At 34.2% G+C, this 19162-nt stretch overlaps 1 protein-coding gene across 1 annotated transcript in view; it reads right to left on the bottom strand.

The window, feature by feature from the left end:
* The window catches only part of RAVER2 (ribonucleoprotein, PTB binding 2), a 91963-nt gene that overhangs the window by 21530 nt on the left and 51271 nt on the right, over positions 1-19162 (bottom strand). The window contains exons 7-11 of the mRNA XM_059374991.1: positions 18720-18824; positions 18456-18567; positions 16180-16448; positions 7120-7231; positions 5649-5785 (exon numbers count right to left, since the gene is read on the bottom strand). Of these exons, the coding sequence (XP_059230974.1) occupies positions 5649-5785; positions 7120-7231; positions 16180-16448; positions 18456-18567; positions 18720-18824 (735 nt within the window). The remainder of the gene's footprint in view (positions 1-5648; positions 5786-7119; positions 7232-16179; positions 16449-18455; positions 18568-18719; positions 18825-19162) is intronic.

The raw sequence follows: 19162 nt of genomic DNA, 5'->3' as shown, positions 1-19162 counted from the left end.
GTCAGGGTAGCAGCACTTATATCAGAAAAATAGACTTTAAAACAAAGACTGTAACAAGAGACAAAGGACATTGTATAAGAATAAAGGGACGATCCAATAAGAGGATATAACAATGGTATTTATTTATGCACCCAATATGGGAACATCCAAATACATAAAACTGTTAATAACAAACATAAAGGGAACAATTGATAGTCATACAATAATGGTAGGGGACCTTAACACCCCATTTGCATTGATGGACAGACCATTCAAACAGAAAATCAGTAAGGAAACAATTTGTTCTGAATGTCTCACTGGACCAGATGGATTTAACAGACATTTTCAGAACATTCCATCCTAAAACACCAGGATATACATTCTTGCAAGCACATATGGAGCATTCTCCAGAACAGATCCATATTGGGCCACAAAACAAGTCTCAACAAATTCAAAAAACTGAAGGTATACCATGCATCTTTTCTGACCACAACACTATGAAATTAGAAATTAACCACAAAAAATAATCTGGAAAGAGCACAAATACTTGGGAGGCTAAAACAACATGCTATTAAACAATGAATAGGTCAACCAAGAAATTAAAGAAAAATCAATAACTACATGAAAACAAATGAAAATGAAAATAGAATGGCTCAAAATCTTTGAGATACAGCAAAAGTGGTTCTAAGAAGAAAGTTTATGGCAACACAGCCGTACCTTAAGAAGCAAGAAAAATCACAACCTTACATTATACCTAAAGAAGCTAGAAAAAGAAGAACAAACCCAAATCCCAGTAAAAGGTAGGAGTAAAGACTAGAGCAGAAATAAATGATGCAGAAACGAAAACAACAACAACAAAAAAAATAGCACAGATCAATGAAGTCAGGAGCTTTCAGAAGATCAATAAAATTGATAAATCCTTTATATGTTTATAAAAAATTTTTTAAATTAAATTTAAAAAACCCATAAAAATTGATAAACCCTTAGCAAGGCCCATGAGAGAGCAAGAGAACCAAATAAACAGAATTACTAATGACAGAGGAGAAATAACAACCAACACCATAGAAATACAAACAATTCTAAAAGAATATTATGAAAGCCTATATGTCAACAAATTGGGCAACTTAGGACAAACGGATAAATTTCTAGAGACATATATTCTACCAAAACTAGGTTAGGGAAAAATAGAAAATCTGAACAGACCAGGTACTGGTAAGGAGATTGAATCAGTAACCAAAAAACTCCCCAAAAATAAAAGTCCAGGACCAGACGGCTTTACAGGCAAACTCTACTAAACATTTATTTTTATTTTTATTTTTTTCTACTAAACATTTGAAATAGAGTTAATATTGATTCTTCCCAAACTAGTCCAAAAAATAGAAGAGGAAGGAAAACTTCTAGGTCCTTTTTATGAGGCCAATATCACCCTGATAACAAAATGACATAAAGATACCACAAAAAAAAAAAAAAATTAAAAGAAAGAGAGAGAGAGAATTATAGGCCAGTATCTCTCATGAATATAGATGCAAAAATCCTCAACAAAATGTTAGAAAACTGAATCCAATAAAATATATTTTAAAAATCATGTACCACAATCAAGTGGAATTTATTCCCAGATGAAAGGGTGGTTCAATATTCATAATCACAGTGATATGTCACATCAGTAAAAGAAAGGATAAAAACCATATGATCATTTCAATAGCTGCAGAAAAAGCTTTTGACAAAGTACAACATCCATTCATAATAAAAACTTCTCTGCAAAGTAGGTCTAGAGGGAACATATGTCAAGATAATAAAGGCCTTATTTGAAAAACCCACAGCAAATACCACACCTAATGGGGGAAAACTGAGAGCTTTTCCCTTAAGATCAAGAACAAGACAAGTATGTCCACCCTCATCAGTTTTATTCAACATAGAACTGCAAGTCCTCGCCACAGCATTAAGACAACATAAAGAAGTAAAAGTCATCTAAATTGGTAAGGAAGAAGTAAAACCTTCACTATTTGCAGATGGCATGACACTATATATAGAAAACATTAAAGATTCCACCAAAAAGCTACCGGAAATGATAAATTTAGTAAAGTTGCAGGATATAAAATCGGTGTACAGAAACCTGTTGGATTCCTATACATTAATAATGAAGCAGCAGAAACTGAAAATAAGAAAGCAATCCTACTGGGGCGCCTGAGTGGCTCAGTGGGTTAAAGCCTCTGCCTTCGGCTCAGGTCATGATCCCAGGGTGCTGGCATAGAGCCCTGCATCGGGCTCACTGCTCGGCAGGGAGCCTGCTTCCCTTCCTCTCTCTCTGCCTGCCTCTCTGCCTACTTGTGATCTCTGTCTGTCAAATAAATAAATAAAATCTTTTAAAAATAAAAAAAAAAAAAAGAAAACAATCCTATTTACAATTACACCAAGTACATTAAACATCTAGGAAGAAACTTAACCAAAGAAAGACCTGAATTCTGAAAACTATAAAATATTGATGAAAGAAACTCAAGACAATACAAAGAAATGGAAAGACATTCCATGCTCATAGATAGGAAGAGCCAAGACTATTAAAATGTCCATACTACACAAACCCATCTACAGGTTTAATCAATCCCTCTTAAATACCAAGAGCACTTTTCACAAAACCAGAGCAAATAATCCTAAATTTTTTAGGAACCACAAAGGACCCCAAATAGTCAAAAGCAGTCTTGAAAAAGAAAAACAAAGCTGGAGGTATCACGATCTAGATTTCAAGTTATATTACGAAGTGGTAGTGATTAAAACAGTATGGCACTGGCATGAAAACAGACACACAGATCAGTAGAATAGAACAGAAAGCCTGGAAATAAACCCACAACCAATCTTCAACAGAGGGGGAATATATATACAATGGGAAAAGACAGTCTCTTCAACAAATGGTGATGGGGAGAACCACAGCAACAGGCAAAAGGATGAAACTGGACCACTTTATTTCATCATACACAAAAATAAACTCAAAATGCATTAAAGATCTAAATGTGAGGCCTGAAACCATAAAAATCCTTTAAGAGAGCACAGGCAGTAATCTCTCTGACACTGGCCACATCAACACAGTTCTAAATGTCTCCTGAGGCAAGAGAAATAAAAGCAAAAATAAATAACTGGGACTACACCAAAATAAAAAGCTTCTGCACAGCAAAGGAAGCAATCAACAAAACTAAAAGGCAACCTACTGAATGGGAGAAGATATTTACAAATGACATATCTGATAAAGGGTTAGTATCCAAAATACATAAAGAACTGACACAACTCAACACATAACAAAACCAAATAACCCATTTAGAAATGGGCAAAAGACATGAAAAGATATTTCTCCAAAGAAGACATACAAATGGATAACATACATGTGAAAAGATGTTCAACATCACTTATCATCAGGGAAATGCAAATTATAACTACATGAGATTATCACCTCCCACCTGTCACAATGGCTAAAACAGAAAAACACAAGAAACACCAAGTATGAGCAAGGATATGAAGAAAAAGGAAGCCCTGTGCACTCTTGTTGGGAATGCAAACTGGAACAGCCAATCTGGAAAACAGTATGGAGATGCCTCAAAATGTTAAAAATAGAACTACTGTATAATCCAGGAGTTATACCACTGGGTATTTACCCCCCCAAATACAAAAGCACTAAGAAAAGGGATACATGCACCCTTATGTCTATTGCAGCATTATTTATAATAGCCAAACTACAAAAGCAGCCCAAACTATGGAAGTGTCCACCAATAGATAAATAAAGAACATGTGGTATATACATGCAATGGAATATTATTCAGCCATAAAAAAGAACAAAATCTTGCCATTTGCAACAACATGGATAGAGCTAGACTGTATTAAGCTAAGCAACAGAAGTCAAAGAAAAACAAATGCCATATGATCTCTCTCATTCCATATGTGGAATTTAAGAAACAAAACAAATGAGCAAAGGGAAAAAGACAAATCAAGAAACAGACTCCTAACTATAAATAACAAACTGATGGTTACGGGTGGTGGGGGGCATGGGGGATGGAGAGTAAGGAGTATTCTTATCATAAAATAAAGTGATAAAAAAAATTAAAAAGCTATATAAAAAGTTAAATTATACATGTTTAAAAAAATTTTTTTAAAGTTTACTGTGCTTCCATTTATGAAAGTAAATTTTGCTCTTTATAAAGGAACAAAAAACTAGAATTGTACAGGACTATAATTTATAAATTCTTAAAATGAACAATAGATTATGAAATATTTACCATGTATTTACATAGTGTTTTACTTGATCTTCACTATTTGCATTGTATTTCTGGAATTAATATGACAATTTATGTACTTAGTATTAAAAATTATTGGAAATTTAGGCTGTTTCTAATTTACAGAACTATCAATTTACAAATTTTACAGATCTCTGATAATTTCCTTGGGTTTTGTCATCTGTAAATATAACTAGCATACAATTAATGTCAATTAATGTCCTCACCTTGATTTCTTAAAATGTGAATTAATAAAGGAAGAAAAATGGAGTCTTATGAAACATATGAGGGAATGCTTTCCAGGTTGTATTAATTCATGATTACTCTTCCTTGGATATAGGTCTGTTGGTACCTAATCACATCATCTTCCAACCTATATTTCTCCACCTTTCCACAGGTATATAAGAGACTTTATTACATATTATTCTAATATCCAGCTGCACCATTCCTACAGAATCTATTTCACCTGTGTTTCTAGTACCTTATCATAAAAGCATAAGGAGGCATCGATTGTTCCAAGTGAATTCACACAGGTTTTCTATTCTAAAGGTTATTAGAGAGAGATGAGGCAAACACAGGTGCTCCAAGGAAATCAAAGTGGAAGCACTGCTGCCGCAGATAGGGCAGAGCTGAGAAGCAGCTGATGTGCTGAGAAATAAGAAAGAATCAGAACAAGGATAGTTCATTACAAGACCCCCAGGATTATATCATCATATACTGCTAACATGATATATACTCTCAGCTTAAGCCATGGAGAATGACCTGAAGGAGAAAAGGCCTAAGTAAAATTGACATATTTAAGTAATGGTACAATATACCTTTGGAATATAATTTTTTTTTATGTTAGTGATTGATTGGCTTAAATGTTAGCCTAATAGCGCCCTTCATTATGGTTGTGTGCCTGTAATCCGTAAGCAGTGGAGAAGAACAGGGACATCTCCTTGAGTTCTTTAGTCAGGTGTACATTGGTATAAACCACAAGTCAGCAGTTTTTCTGTAAAGAGCCAGTAAATATTTAATAAATGTTTAATCTTATGGGTCATATGGTCTCTCTTGCAGCTATTCAACTCTACCGTTGTGGCATAACTGCAACATAGACAATATGTAAATGAATGGACACGGCTGTATCCAGTAGAACTTTACTTACAAAACAGGCGGTGGGCTGGATTTGGTCTATAGTTTGTTGACCACTAGTGTAAACACCAAGAGGTAAATATCTAGCATAAATATCTAGGTAAATATCAGTGTTGCTTGAATATGTCCTAAAATCCCAAATGAGCAAGGAATATTGTGTAGATTAATGCAATTTTACTTTCCTATGATATCACAGGAATCACATTTTCATATTCAATGAACTCAATATACAGTTGAACCAATTTTTCTAGATATCATCAAAACTTGAGAATCACTTACCTGTGCATAATCACCAAAGGGCTGGGAATAAGAAATGCACTTCTCCAATGTGTGTTGTGATTCATTTCCCTGAGAGATTGCATCCAGAATATTGCTTGCAATTCCAGTCTTCTGCAGAGTGGTTTTACTTGCAGGGGCTAAAGTTAAATTTCAATATTTTTAGCCAAAAGTTGTTTTGTTATAAATTATAAACAAAGTACAAAACTCATTAATTCAACATTAATTCAATAGATTTTCATTTGCCTCCATATAGCTATAGTTCTTATCCCCCGGGGGAGGATATACAGTATATGATGCTGTCTTGTTCATTTAAAGCAACTGAACGTGGAAGTTTGTCCAATGGATAATTTCGATGGAAACATTTTTAAGATACATGTCTAATCTCTAAAAGAAGGCAAACAAAATGTAAACTAATCCTTCTTATTAATGCAATAGTTGTAACCATCAATTTTAGACCAGGTAAAAAATGCAGTGGGTATAGAGGAAGCACATTAAATTTTTTTTCTGGCTCTTTTAAAAAATTACAAATTAATGTCGAGGTACAAGAGGATACTTTATAAAATACAGAGCATATATATTATTTCATTTCTCTTAACTCTATTCTTTTTCCCCAGAGGTAACAGTTTAGAATTTATTTTCCCAGATTTACTGTATGCATTTACACATTAAATATGTACACATAAGAATATATAGTTAAAAAAAAGAATACATAGTTTTAAACAAACATAAATGGAATCATTTGAGGCACACGTTGGCTTTTTCTACTTAATTTGCTTTAGAGATAATTTCATATTAGTACATGTAGCTCTCCTTCAACTATAACAAAGAGTTGTGTTGTATTCCATTTTCTGATGAACTATTTTTTTATTTAACCATTCCCCTGTTGAGGAATATTAAGGCACTTTTCAGTTACACTATTGACAGCCAACATTGTAGTGAATATCCTAGTGCTTCAAACACACATTTGTGATTTTCTCTTAAAACTATATTTAATAATTTACCTTAATTGAAGGCCTGAGAAAGTCTTCCAAAAAAGTAAATAAGAGTTCAACTTCTGCTTATTATCATTAGCTCACAGTTTTGGGGGATAGTTTGCAAATATTCTGGATATATGAGATATGTAGAGGTTTAAATCTCTATTTTAGAAATAGATTTAGAATACAAATGATTCTATATGTATTATACAGCATTATAGTATTGCCAAGAATTCTCTTGCCAGATTTTCTATTATGATTCACTAATTCAATAAATTTATTATATTCTTAATAAAATATTACAAAAGATATTTCCTTAAATAGTTAAAATACATCTTAAGTGTCTTAATTTTGGTTATTGTTTAATTTAAAGATGAGGTCATAATTTAGGCTTTCATGGCCAATAAGCATTATTTGCTTCCATTTAATTAGAGTAAGACTGATTATGGAAAGTATTTAATAAAACTCCAAAACATTAATACTGAGCTCTTACTTACATGATAAGCACACACTGGGCAACACACTTGCCAAGTTCAGGTATGGATTTTTACTGAGCCGTATTTCTTTTGGTGGTTCTCCCAATAGTGAAGTCTGATTCTTAGAGGCCACCTATTTATCAAAAATGAAACAGTAGGTGTTTAATCAGAGGTACAGGAAAATATAAATGCAGAAAAAGTAGAGAAATACTTACTCTTCAGTAAATCTAGTTTAGTGTAGTAAAAATTTGTAGAACCCAATGTTTGAACATATGAAGTTATGGAGTATTTCTGGATAGTGATTAAAATGATCACACTCCACTTATTTTTTCAATTAGTTTTTTTTTTTTTAAAGATTTTATTTATTTATTCGACAGAGAGAGATCACAAGTAGGCAGAGAGGCAGGCAGAGAGAGAGAGGAGGAAGCAGGCTCCCTGCTGAGCAGAGAGCCTGATGCGGGACTCGATCCCAGGACCCTGAGATCATGACCTGAGCCGAAGGCAGCGGCTTAACCCACTGAGCCATCCAGGCGCCCCATCAATTAGTTTTTTTTAAACTACCCTAGAACTTTAGAACTGAAAGAGAATTAAAGGCATTCTTGTAAATTCTTTTCATTGGAACTAGGAGAGAATTAGTTCACAAGAAAAAGCAAATCCCATACCTTATTTCCAGAAATACTGTTATCTACATTTTCCTACTTGGATTTTTATAGTGTATGGCTACAGCCAAATGATAAAGGAAAGCTTACGCATTTCTGGTTCTAAAAGTAATACCAAACAAAATAAGTGGATTTAATAAAATCCAAATCCACATTTAGAAGATAACCCTAGAAATTCACATTTCTTGAAAATATATCAGTAAATTTTATATAATTAAGTGTAAGCGTTCTAGCATTTAACAGAAGAAAAGGGCTGATTCTTCAGATCATTTTGTTTTGTACTGATGGAATTTTTTACTTTTCAACTGTTAGTAAAAAAAATTTTTTTTAATAAAACAATTTAGGTTACTATAACTAAAGCTAGAAGCTAAGTTTTCATTTCTAGTTAATTTTTGTTTTGTTCCCTGAACAGAATGAAATATAATATCAAGTGTTTATTTCTATATTTGAGAAAAAACTCAATAAACAACTCCTTTTATTTCTTCCTTATCTGGTCAATATTATTGTATTTGGATTGAGAAATCTGTCCTGTACATCTTCATAAGACTCAAAGAAGTCCAGATTTGCTTGTGATAGATAAATCACAGATACAGATGTATTTATTCAAAGATGCTTACTGAATGTTTACCATTCAGTGCTGTGGTAAGCATTGATAATACTAAAATGAGTAGGACAAGAAGACTTCCGTTAAGAAATTCACAATTAAGGGGCGCCTGGGTGGCTCTGTGGGTTAAAGCCTCTGCCTTCAGCTGAGGTCATGATCCCAGGATCCTGGGATCAAGTTCTGCGTCGGGCTCTCTGCTCAGCAGGGAGTCTGCTTCCCCCTCTTGCTGCCTGCCTCTCTGTCTACTTGTGATCTCTGTCTGTCAAATAAATAAATACAATCTTAAAAAAAAAGAAAAAATTCCCAGTTAAGTAGATATGATAGCTCAAAAGAAGTCTAAGATGGAAACATAAAATTCTAGGTAGGAGCTAACACCATTACATATTTGCCAAAGGAAAATATATAGCATGATGAAAGATGGTGCCCTAGAGAGAATTCAAAGACTGAGAAAATGTAGCCAGGAAGGTACTCTAAGATTTTGTCTTTAACGTACTTAAATTGCCAAGATAATCAGATTCTATCTTATCAGGGTTCTCAACTCTAGCTATGAAAGAAAATCACTTATTTAAAAAAAAAAAAAAAGTGTATCAATAACAACAAAAAAAGCCCTGGGCCAAATGGCTTCACTGGGTAATTCAATGAAATATTTATTTCTAATTTAAAATCAATTAATTAATATAGTATATTAGTTTTAAAGGTAGAGTTTAATGATTCATCAGTTGCATACAACGCCCAGTGCTCATTCCATCAAGTGGCCTCCTTAATGACCATCACACATTTACCCCATCACTACCCCCACCCCACCACCACTTTCCCTTCAGCAACACTGTTTCCTGGAGTGAAGAGTCTTTTATGGTTTGTCTTCCTCTCTGATTTTGTCTTATTTTATTTTTTCTTCACTTCCTCTATATTCATCTGCTTTGTCTCTTAAATTCCACATATGAGTGAAATCATATCTTTGTCTTTCTCTGATTATTTCACTTAGCATAACACCCTCTAGTTCCATCCATGTCATTGCAAATGTTGAGGTTTCATTTTTTTGGTGGCTCAGTAGCATTCTACTGCCTATGCACATTTGTACAAACACACACACACACACACACACACACACACACACACACACAAACACACCACTGCTTCTTTATCCATTCATCTGTTGATGGACATCTGGGCTCTTTCCATATTTTGGCTATTATGGACATTGCTGCTATAAACATTGGGGTGCATGTGCTCCTTCGAATCACTATTCAATAAAACATTTAAAGAGGAATTAATGCCAATTCTTTTCAAAATCTTCCACAAAACTGAAGGAGAATACTTTCAGCATTGTTCTAGTACCAAAGCCAGAGAGACACCACAAAAAAGAAAGAGAACCACAGATAAATTTCCCTTATAAATATTGGTGCCAAAACCATTGACAAAACACTAGCAAACCAAACTGAGTAGATTATTAAAGGGATTATACATCATAACCAACTGGGATTCACTCCTAAAATGCAAGGACGATTCAAGGTACAAAAGTCATTCAGCATAATACACTATATTAACAGAATGGAGAAAAAAACCACAGTCACCTCAACTGATGCAGAAAAAGCATTTGACAAAATTTAACATGCTTTCATGATTAAAATTCAATGCACTCAGGAGACCTGGGTGGCTCAGTCAGTTAAACATCTGCCTTCAGCTCAGCTCATGATCTCAGGCTCCTGGGATTGAGCCCCGCATTGCACTCCATGCTCAGCAAGGAGCGTGCTTCTCCCTCACTCTCTGCTGCTCCCCCTGCTTGTGTGCTCTCTCTCATTCAAATAAACAAATAAAGTCTTTAAAAAACAAAATAAAATATAACACACTCAGCAAAGTTAATAAAACAGAAGTTATATACGAAGTCAACATCATACTCAATAGTGAAAGACTGAAATCTTCCCCTCTAACATAAAGAGCAAGACAAAGCTGTCTGCTTTCACCACTTCTGTTCAACATAATATTGGATGTTTTAGTCAGAGCAAATAAGTAGGAAAAAGAAATAAGACATCCAAACCAGAGTGGAAGAAGTAATTTCCGCTTGTGAATGCATGAAAACAGTAAGTGCTACACATACACAAACTGTTAGACTAAATGAATTCAGCAAAGTTGCAGGATATAAAATCAACATACAAAAGTTAGTTGCATTTCTATACACTAACAATGAATAATCCAAAAAGAAAATTAAGAAAATAATTCCATTTACCACAGAATCAAAAAGGATAAAATATTTAAGAATTAACTGAACAAAAAAAAGGAGTGACTGAACCAAAGAAGAAAAATACTCACTAAAAACTACACAACATGGCTGAAAGTGATATTTAAGCAGAATCTCAATAAAGTGAGGGATTAGCCATGAAAATCCACCATGGTAGCTACTAACTACACATGACTACTGAGCCTAAGAAATAGTAGACAATTTAAACTGAGATGTATGTGGAATGTAAAATATACACTAAATTTCAAAGAGTTAGTACCAAAGAATGTAAAATATCTTGATAGTTCAGTGTATATATCCATTTTGAACTAATATTTTGAATATGCTATATTAAATATACCATATAAATATTAAATATAAATATTTAATATTAAAAATGTTTTTTTAAAAACGGGGGAACCTGGGTGTCTCAGTTGCTTGAGTGTCCAATTCTTGGTTTCAGCTCAGGTCATGATCTTGGGGTCCTGAGATCAAGCCCTGTGTGGAGCTCTGTACTCCGTGTAGACTCTGCTTGAGATTCTCTCTCTGCCTCTGCCCTTTTCCCAGCTCTCTAAAATAAATCTTTAAAAACATTTTTTAAAACATTGCTGGATTAAAAAGACATAAATAAAAGGAAAGTTATCCCATGTTCATGGATTAGAAGACATATTGTTAAAATGTCAGTATTAACCAGAGTGACGTAGAGATTCAGTTTAGTCCCTATCAAACTTCCAACTTCTTCTGCAGAAAAAGAAAAATCTACCCTAAAATAATGTGGAATTTCAAGGGACCCCAAATAGTCAAAACAATGTTGAAAAAGGTGAAAAATAGGAACAAGAATGGAAGGCTCATACTTTGTGATTTCAAACTTATTATAAAGCCACAGTAATCTCAACAGTGTAATACTGGCATAAAGACAGACATACAGACAAATGGAATAGAATAGAAAACCCAGAAGTCAGTCCCTGCATATGTGCTTAAATGACTTTTGTCAAAAGTGTCAAGATTATTCAATGGGGAAAGGACAGTATTTTCAACAAAAATGCTGACAAATCTGGATATTGCATGTGAAAGGATAAACTGGATTCTCACCTTACACCACATACAAAAATTAACTCAAAGGTCAAAGACCTAAAATGTAAGAGCTAAAATTATAAAACTCTTAAAAGCGTAGGTAGAATGCTTCATGATACTGAATTTGTCAATAGGTTTTTAGGTCTGACACCAAAAGCAGAAGCAGAAAGAGAAAAAGAGAGACAGAGAGAAAGAAAGAAAAAAAAAATGTAGATCATATGTAGATCTAAATATAGATCACAAAACAAGTCTGAACAAATATAAGAATATTGAAATCCTATCAAGTATTCCTGTGACCACAATGGTATGAAACTAGAAGTGAATCACAGGAGGGAAACTGAAGACTTCAGAGTTGCATAGACATACTTCTGAACAACTGACAGGTTGAATAAATCAAAAGAGAAGTCAAAAAAAAAAAAAAAAAGAGAAGTCAAAATTATCTTGAGACTAATGAAAATGGAAATATAGCACATCAAAACTTATGGAATATAGCAAAAAGCAGTCCTAAGAGGGAAGCTTATAGCAATGCCTACAAAAAGAAAAAAAAGATCTCAGACAATTTAACATTACACATCAAAGAACTAGAAAAACAAACTAAGCCCACAATTAGCAGAAAGGGGATAATAATAAAGATTAGAACAGAAATAAAAGAGACTAGAAAAATCCATGAAACTAAGTGTTAGGGTTTTGAAGAGATAAATAAAACAGAAGAACCTTTAACTAGACTAACCAAGAGAAAAAGAGAGGATACAAATAGTTACAAATGAAAGAGGAGACATTAAAACAGACACCACAGAAATATGAAGGATCATAAGAGACTAGTACCAAGAAACACATGCCAACAAATTGGATAACCCAGAAAAAAAATGGATAAATTCCCAGAAACTTACAACATACCAAGAACAATCATAAAGAAATAGAAAATCTTATCAGACCAAGAGTGATAAAAGAAGTAATCAAAAACCTCCCAAGAGTGAAAATATCAGGACCAGATGGTTACACTGGGGAATTCTACCAGACATTTATTTAAAGAAAAATTAATGCCCAACAAAGCCGGATAAGAACTCTACAAGAAAATAAAACTACAGACCAATATCCCTGATACTGGGATATCAGGCAAAAGTCCTCAACAAAATATTACCAATCCAGATTACAACAATACATTTACTGTATACAACTGTATACAATGATACACAGACTATACATCATGATCAAATGAGATCGCTCAGAAATAAACACACACATATATAGCCAACGAATCTTTGACGAATCTTTGTCAAGAATTCACTATGGAAAAGGACAGTTTCTCTTATAAGCGGTGTTGGGAAAACTGGATGTCCACACACTAAAGAATGAAATTGGACCAGGATCTTAAACCATACATAAGAATTCACTCAAACTGGATTAGACTTAAAGAGAAGACCTGAAGCCATAAAACCCCTAGAAGAAAATAAAAGGGAAAATTTCCTTGACATTAGTCTTGGCAATGATTTTTTGGACATGACACCAAAAGTACGGGCAACAAAAGCAAAAATAAGCACGTGGGACTACATCAAACTAAAAAGCTTCTGCACAGCAAAGGAAACCATCAACAAAATAAAAAGACAATCTATTGAATGGGAGAAAACTGATACAGCCATTGAGGGAAACGGTACAGAAGTTCCACAAATGATAAAAAATAGAACTACCAAATATGATTCAGTAATCCCATTTCTGGGTATATATTCACAGGAAATGAAATCACTTTCTCAAAGGGATAGTTCACTCCCATGTTCACTGCAGCACTATTCCCAATAGCTAAGACATGAAAACATCAGTGTTCTTTGATGGATGAATAAAGAAAATGTGTGTATATATCCAGCCTTTAATAAGAAGGAAATCTTGTTATTTGTGATAACATGGATGGACCTTGAGGGCATTATGTTAAGTGAAAAAAGTCAAATAGAGGGGCACCTGGGTGGCTCAGTGGGTTAAAGCCTCTGCCTTCCACTCGGGTCATGATCCCAGGGTCCTGGGATGGAGCCCCGCATCTGGCTTTCTGCTCAGCAGGGAGCCTGCTTCCCTCACCCTCTCTCTGCCTACCTCTCTGCCTACTTGTGATCTCTGTCAAATAAATAAAATAAAAAATCTTTTAAAAAAAGTCAAATAGAGAAAAACAAACACCATATGATCTCCCTTATATGTAGAATATAAAAAAGAAAGCAGCAGCAGCTCAGATACAAAAAGCAGATTGTTGGTGTCAGAGGCAGTGTGGGCGAAATGGGTGAAAAAAGTCAAAAGGTACAAACTGCCAGTTATGAAATAAATAGATCATGGGGATGTAATGTACAGCATGGCAATGATGTTTAATATTACCATGTCTTATATTTGAAAGTTGCTAAGAGAGTAGATCTTAAAAGTTCTCACAAGAAAAAAAATTATAACAATGTATGGTAATGGATGTTAACTAGACTTTTGGTGAGGACCATTTTGTAATACATGCAAATGTCAAATCATTGTTTTATACCTGAAACTAATATGCTGTATGTCAATTATACCTTAATTAAAAAAAAATTCTTAAAAATGCAGGTCTAAAAACCTAAAGCCATGTTAAACCAATTATGTCTAGCAAAGTCAAAAATCTTGTTACAATTCTTGGAAAACCTACTTGAACCGGTTCAAACCCCTACTGTCAGAAAGACACTTCTACAACAGTCTGTACCAGTGCTCACCTGGGGTCTGCTTAACTATGTTCAAACCAGAGTTTAATTCTTTCTTTGTTTGAAAGCTTTAGCCGCTCTTTGTTATATTAAGCCTAAATTCGCTTTATTGTATGTCATACTTATTGGACTAGGTCTGCCTACTGACGAAACACAAAATGCCATGTGACTAGTCTGAGGGTATGTTTCTTTAATGTATATAGAGCTGGTCCTCCCTTTCTGAGTTACATGTAATCATTTCCCTCAATCCTCTCCCCCTGTTTTCCAGGCCTTGCGCCACTTTGGTTGTTTTCTTCCTGATAGACTCTGCCCATTATGTGAATCACCTCAAATCAAGCTTTTCTGAAGATCTGGTGCTCTCTGTCCAAAAAGATACAGCATATTCATATATGAGCTCTATTTGTTTAGTTTTCAATAACCCAGGAAATTAATACTGCAGGTCAATTTTTAAAATTTATTCTAGAAGAATTCCCTTAGCTTTCTCAATGAACAGTTGCAGAACCTTCTATCCATACTTGCTGCGACGACTCATTGACAGCAAAAACTCCTCCAATTTCAGTATTATTCACATTTGAAAATGGCCAACTAAATGAATTTTTTTTCCTCACATGCTGCTTATAACCTGAGTTTTATACTACTTACATGCTAAAGGGTATTTCAGGGTGTGAGTAAAAATTAAATGTACTTTATTCTACCTATCAGTTATAACATTTACTGATGTCACTGGCCTAAGAATCAATAAAATAACTGGGTAGAAACTTATAGAATTAAAACAGAGGTTAGATTCTTTTGTGCAGACCGGAGTTTAATAAATAACTTTGACATTTTTCAGATAAAAGAAAATTGGTCTTGCCTTCAAATATTCCAATATTACTTTAATTAGCTATAGAGTATACATTTAAAGTAGAAAACATATTTTGAAGAGTATTAACTTAGAAAGCCTCATAAATAATATAAAATTGGATAAGTATTAATGATACCCTTAAGCTTTATCCAAACTATAAAATTTTGAACTCAGTTTATATTTCATTTCTAAAATATCAAGCATTTTTGAGTATCTTGAACTTTTTGGAAAAGCAAATATCTATGATAAAGATTCCGTATTTAAATTATTTTAAATAACAGATTTAAACTCAAATTATCTTATTTACAGATGAACTGGTAAGTACTGAAGCAAAGGCCAAACATGAGCTAGCATCACTTATCAAAAGATGGATTTTGGGGGACGCCTGGGTGGCTCAGTTGGTTAAGCAGCTGCCTTCGGCTCAGGTCATGATCCCAGAGTCCCACATCGGGCTCCTTGCTCGGCAGGGAGCCTGCTTCTCCCTCTGCCTCTGTCTGCCATTCTGTCTGCCTGTGCTCGCTTGCTCTCCCTCTCTCTCTCTGACAAATAAATAAAATCTTTAAAAAAAAAATAATTTAAAAAAAAAAAAATGTTTTTTTTTTTTTTTTTATAAAAAACCTTTTTTTTTTTTTTTTTTTTTTTTTTTAGAGTGCAGTATTTTCTGTTTTGAGAAGTAAATGCACACTATGAAAAAGTCATGTCCTTGACATATCAATTACCTAGTTTATAATCCATATTTATATACTCAAAGTCTATTATTAACTTTCTTTGAAATTTAAAAATTAAGAGGCTTCAGGATACTTCGTAAATTATACCACATGTAAAATAACCCCCAATTTAAAATCTTCTAAAATTAGAATTTAAGATATAATTTTAAAGAATATACATACATACATATATTCCTAAATAGTATCTACACACAGGCAGTGTGTGTGTGTGTGTGTGCATGTGTCCATGCACGGGCGTGCACATAGTTTTCTTACCCCTGAACTTATCTCCGTGCCTCTTGGCTGACTTTGCTGTGGCTTATGGTGTCCCGTCAGCAAGCCTCCAGCAGTAAGGTTTGGAAAGCTCTGAAGATAAGCCTGTGACCCTGAGAAATTTCCTTCTGCCTTCCCCGCTGAGGCTGGCTGTTTCTCCTGAGTATTCCCATGGCCTGGCCCAGCTTGTCCAGCAATGTGCTGATTTGGAAAGAATGGTAATATGCCCATGCCAGCTGTTATCGTTGTTGGAGTTGGAATCAGATTAGATGCTGTAGGGAATCACAAATACAAGAAGCTTTTGGTTAGACAAGAGTCATTCCCAACAGTCTGATTTTGTTAACTTATGGGGGAAATGTGGAGAAGTCTATTCTGTATCTGTTAGAGAACAGTTACATTCAGAAAGCTAAGTTAGTGGTTGTAAAGCAGCAGGTTCCTATACAGAAAAACAAAAACCTCTATCAGCAATCGTGCTTTTCTTATTTTTCAACAACTTCTGGGATAATGTCAAGGATATTTTTTTTAATATAATTTTTTATTTTTTATAAACATATATTTTTATCCCCAGGGGTACAGGTCTGTGAATCACCAGGTTATTTTTTAATTCCAAATTTTAATTGTATATTTTAGACCTTGAGAGAAAATGTATGTATTTTTTGGCACTTGAAGTTGTATCAGGTGCCTTCTTTTTTATGCTCGATCACTGAAAATTGCCTGCTTCCATATTTGAAGGGAATAATTAAATAAATTTTCAGTTAAAAAAATTCTGACACTTAAAAATCTAATAATACATTTAATCAGCTTACTCGCACCAGTTCATAATAGCTGACTGTGCGTATCTTTTCCCAGCTCCTGAATTCAGTGGTCAACTGGCTATGAGTTGTAGTGTTCACACAAAGAACTCCAAAGATGCTGTAAAAATCAAGACTCTTCTTTTTAAACCTAGAGAGCTGGTTTTTAAACATCAGCACACCACTGTTTAAAAAACATCAATGTTTGTGAATAGATACGCACCAAATTTAACACATGAAAGTTTTACATTTTTATTTACAGGAAATAACAAAAAATTCTGGAGGAAATTAAAGTTTTAATAGGAAAAGTATGACCCATTCTACTTGTAAAAAATCTCTAGTTCAATATCAAGAGAAAAGAGCTAATTTTGATAACTACTTTAAGTCAAATTTATATTTTATAATTTCACTATGCAAATTTAATTATTTCTAGTACTTAATATTTAGAGGCAGTTACTTAAGTTCTTTTAGCAATGTATTTATTTGGACACTGATTTTTTTCAATGTTCTTAAAGCAGTGCACGCTAAGGCAACTGGCCTATTCTTTAATCCAACACAAATAATAAACATGGGCATAAGCTTTTGATGATACAAAATTTTAACTTTTAGAACAGGCCTCATCATACCAAAAAATTTCTACGCCTGTCTGTATCCTAGTTCAGCTTTCACATAGTCAATTCCAACAGTCAGAACTGATGGACTCATTTAATCGTTTGAGTCATTGTTTTTATGTCAAGGTTAAATATGCTATCCATATTCAACTGACTTATTATTATTATTACTGGTGGTAATAATAATAATAATAATATTAAATATCGTTAATATTATAAATATTAATATTAAATAATAATGTGCTTTTCACAGCATAATCACCAAATTTCAATTACACTTCAAATGAAAGTGCCTTTCAAAGTCACATTCAAATAAGAAATCTTGCTAAAATATACCACATGCTCTTGTTTTTCTAAAAAATAATTGTTTTGTTTAAATTCGTCATCTTTTCAGAAGCTCAAAGTACACATGTCATCATTTCCTTTTTCTAAGTTTGGAGATCACATTCAAAAAATTATTATAATCAAGTAAACCATCAACGCTTACATCAGAATACCACATATTTCCTTGAAAGCTTAGGGTTTCTTATTCAGGCAAAAATTAAATGGGTATCTCTGTAATATGTTGTCGGCCCAGCGGGCAGCATGTCAGTCTCACAGGGATCTAGGTCTTTGCCTCATGCTGCTGTGAACCTTCATCAAATATTAAAGCATATCCAACAGGGAAAATGTGATCTTGGCATGGAAGCGAGTCCATCAATAACTTATCAATAGTTCTCTAATATTAAAAATAGAAAAGGTACGAGGGCTCTTAAAATTTTAAATGACTGACTAAAACTCAACTTTGACCTTTCTGCAAATAAAAACAGGATATATGGAAACCACCCTTAAGTCTCAAATCTGTTTACGGACTTCTCAGTAAATGCATATCATTTACTTTTATGTGCTTCTCCATGATGACCCAACTCTGTTTTCAAAGGAAGTGCTGACCCTATCCCTACTGCGGTTTGAAGCACCACGGCTGGGGGATCTCCAAGTAAGCCGGGTTTCTGCAAGACAAGAAAAGAGAGTGAGACTTCTGCCCGTGGCCACAGGGTATTCTCTCATGAAAAGGCTACATACGTGAAAAGTCATCAACAATAGGGCCTGAGTCTAGAAAGGGAATGAATTAGAAAATTAAAAAAATTAACTCCAGACTTACGTTATTAGTAGGAATATTCTCAAACTTCAGTAACTGTTGCTGTGCCAGGGGTACATGAGAAAGATTCTGAAGGAGTAAACTGGAAGTATTACCCAGAACTGTGCTCTGTGAAAATGAGAAAGCATTCTGTTAGTTCGACTTGGGAGAGCTGCTTGTCCTAGAACCCAGTCCACTTTAAAGTGCCGCTCTCCAGCTGATCTGAGCAAAAGCAAGAGCATCTTAATATTCCATTTTCCCACTTGAGGCAATGCTACTTAACTCTTTTAATAATACACAAGATGTGACCGTGGAGTCACGAAACGAACTCCACATCCTCTCCATTTTTTGCCTTCATCCTTCCTCCTCCCCTCACCCCTTTTTGGGCTTTCAGGTCAAGGTCACTTCATCACTTCTTTCTTCACTTAATCACCCAACAAATATTTGTTGAGCACCTTCTCCGTGCC

Source organism: Mustela nigripes, chromosome 14, assembly GCF_022355385.1.
Source record: "Mustela nigripes isolate SB6536 chromosome 14, MUSNIG.SB6536, whole genome shotgun sequence".
In the NCBI taxonomy this organism is placed as follows: Eukaryota; Metazoa; Chordata; class Mammalia; order Carnivora; family Mustelidae; genus Mustela; species Mustela nigripes.
The sequence above is the reverse complement of the archived record's forward strand: the minus strand, read 5'-3'. Positions and strand labels throughout refer to the sequence as shown.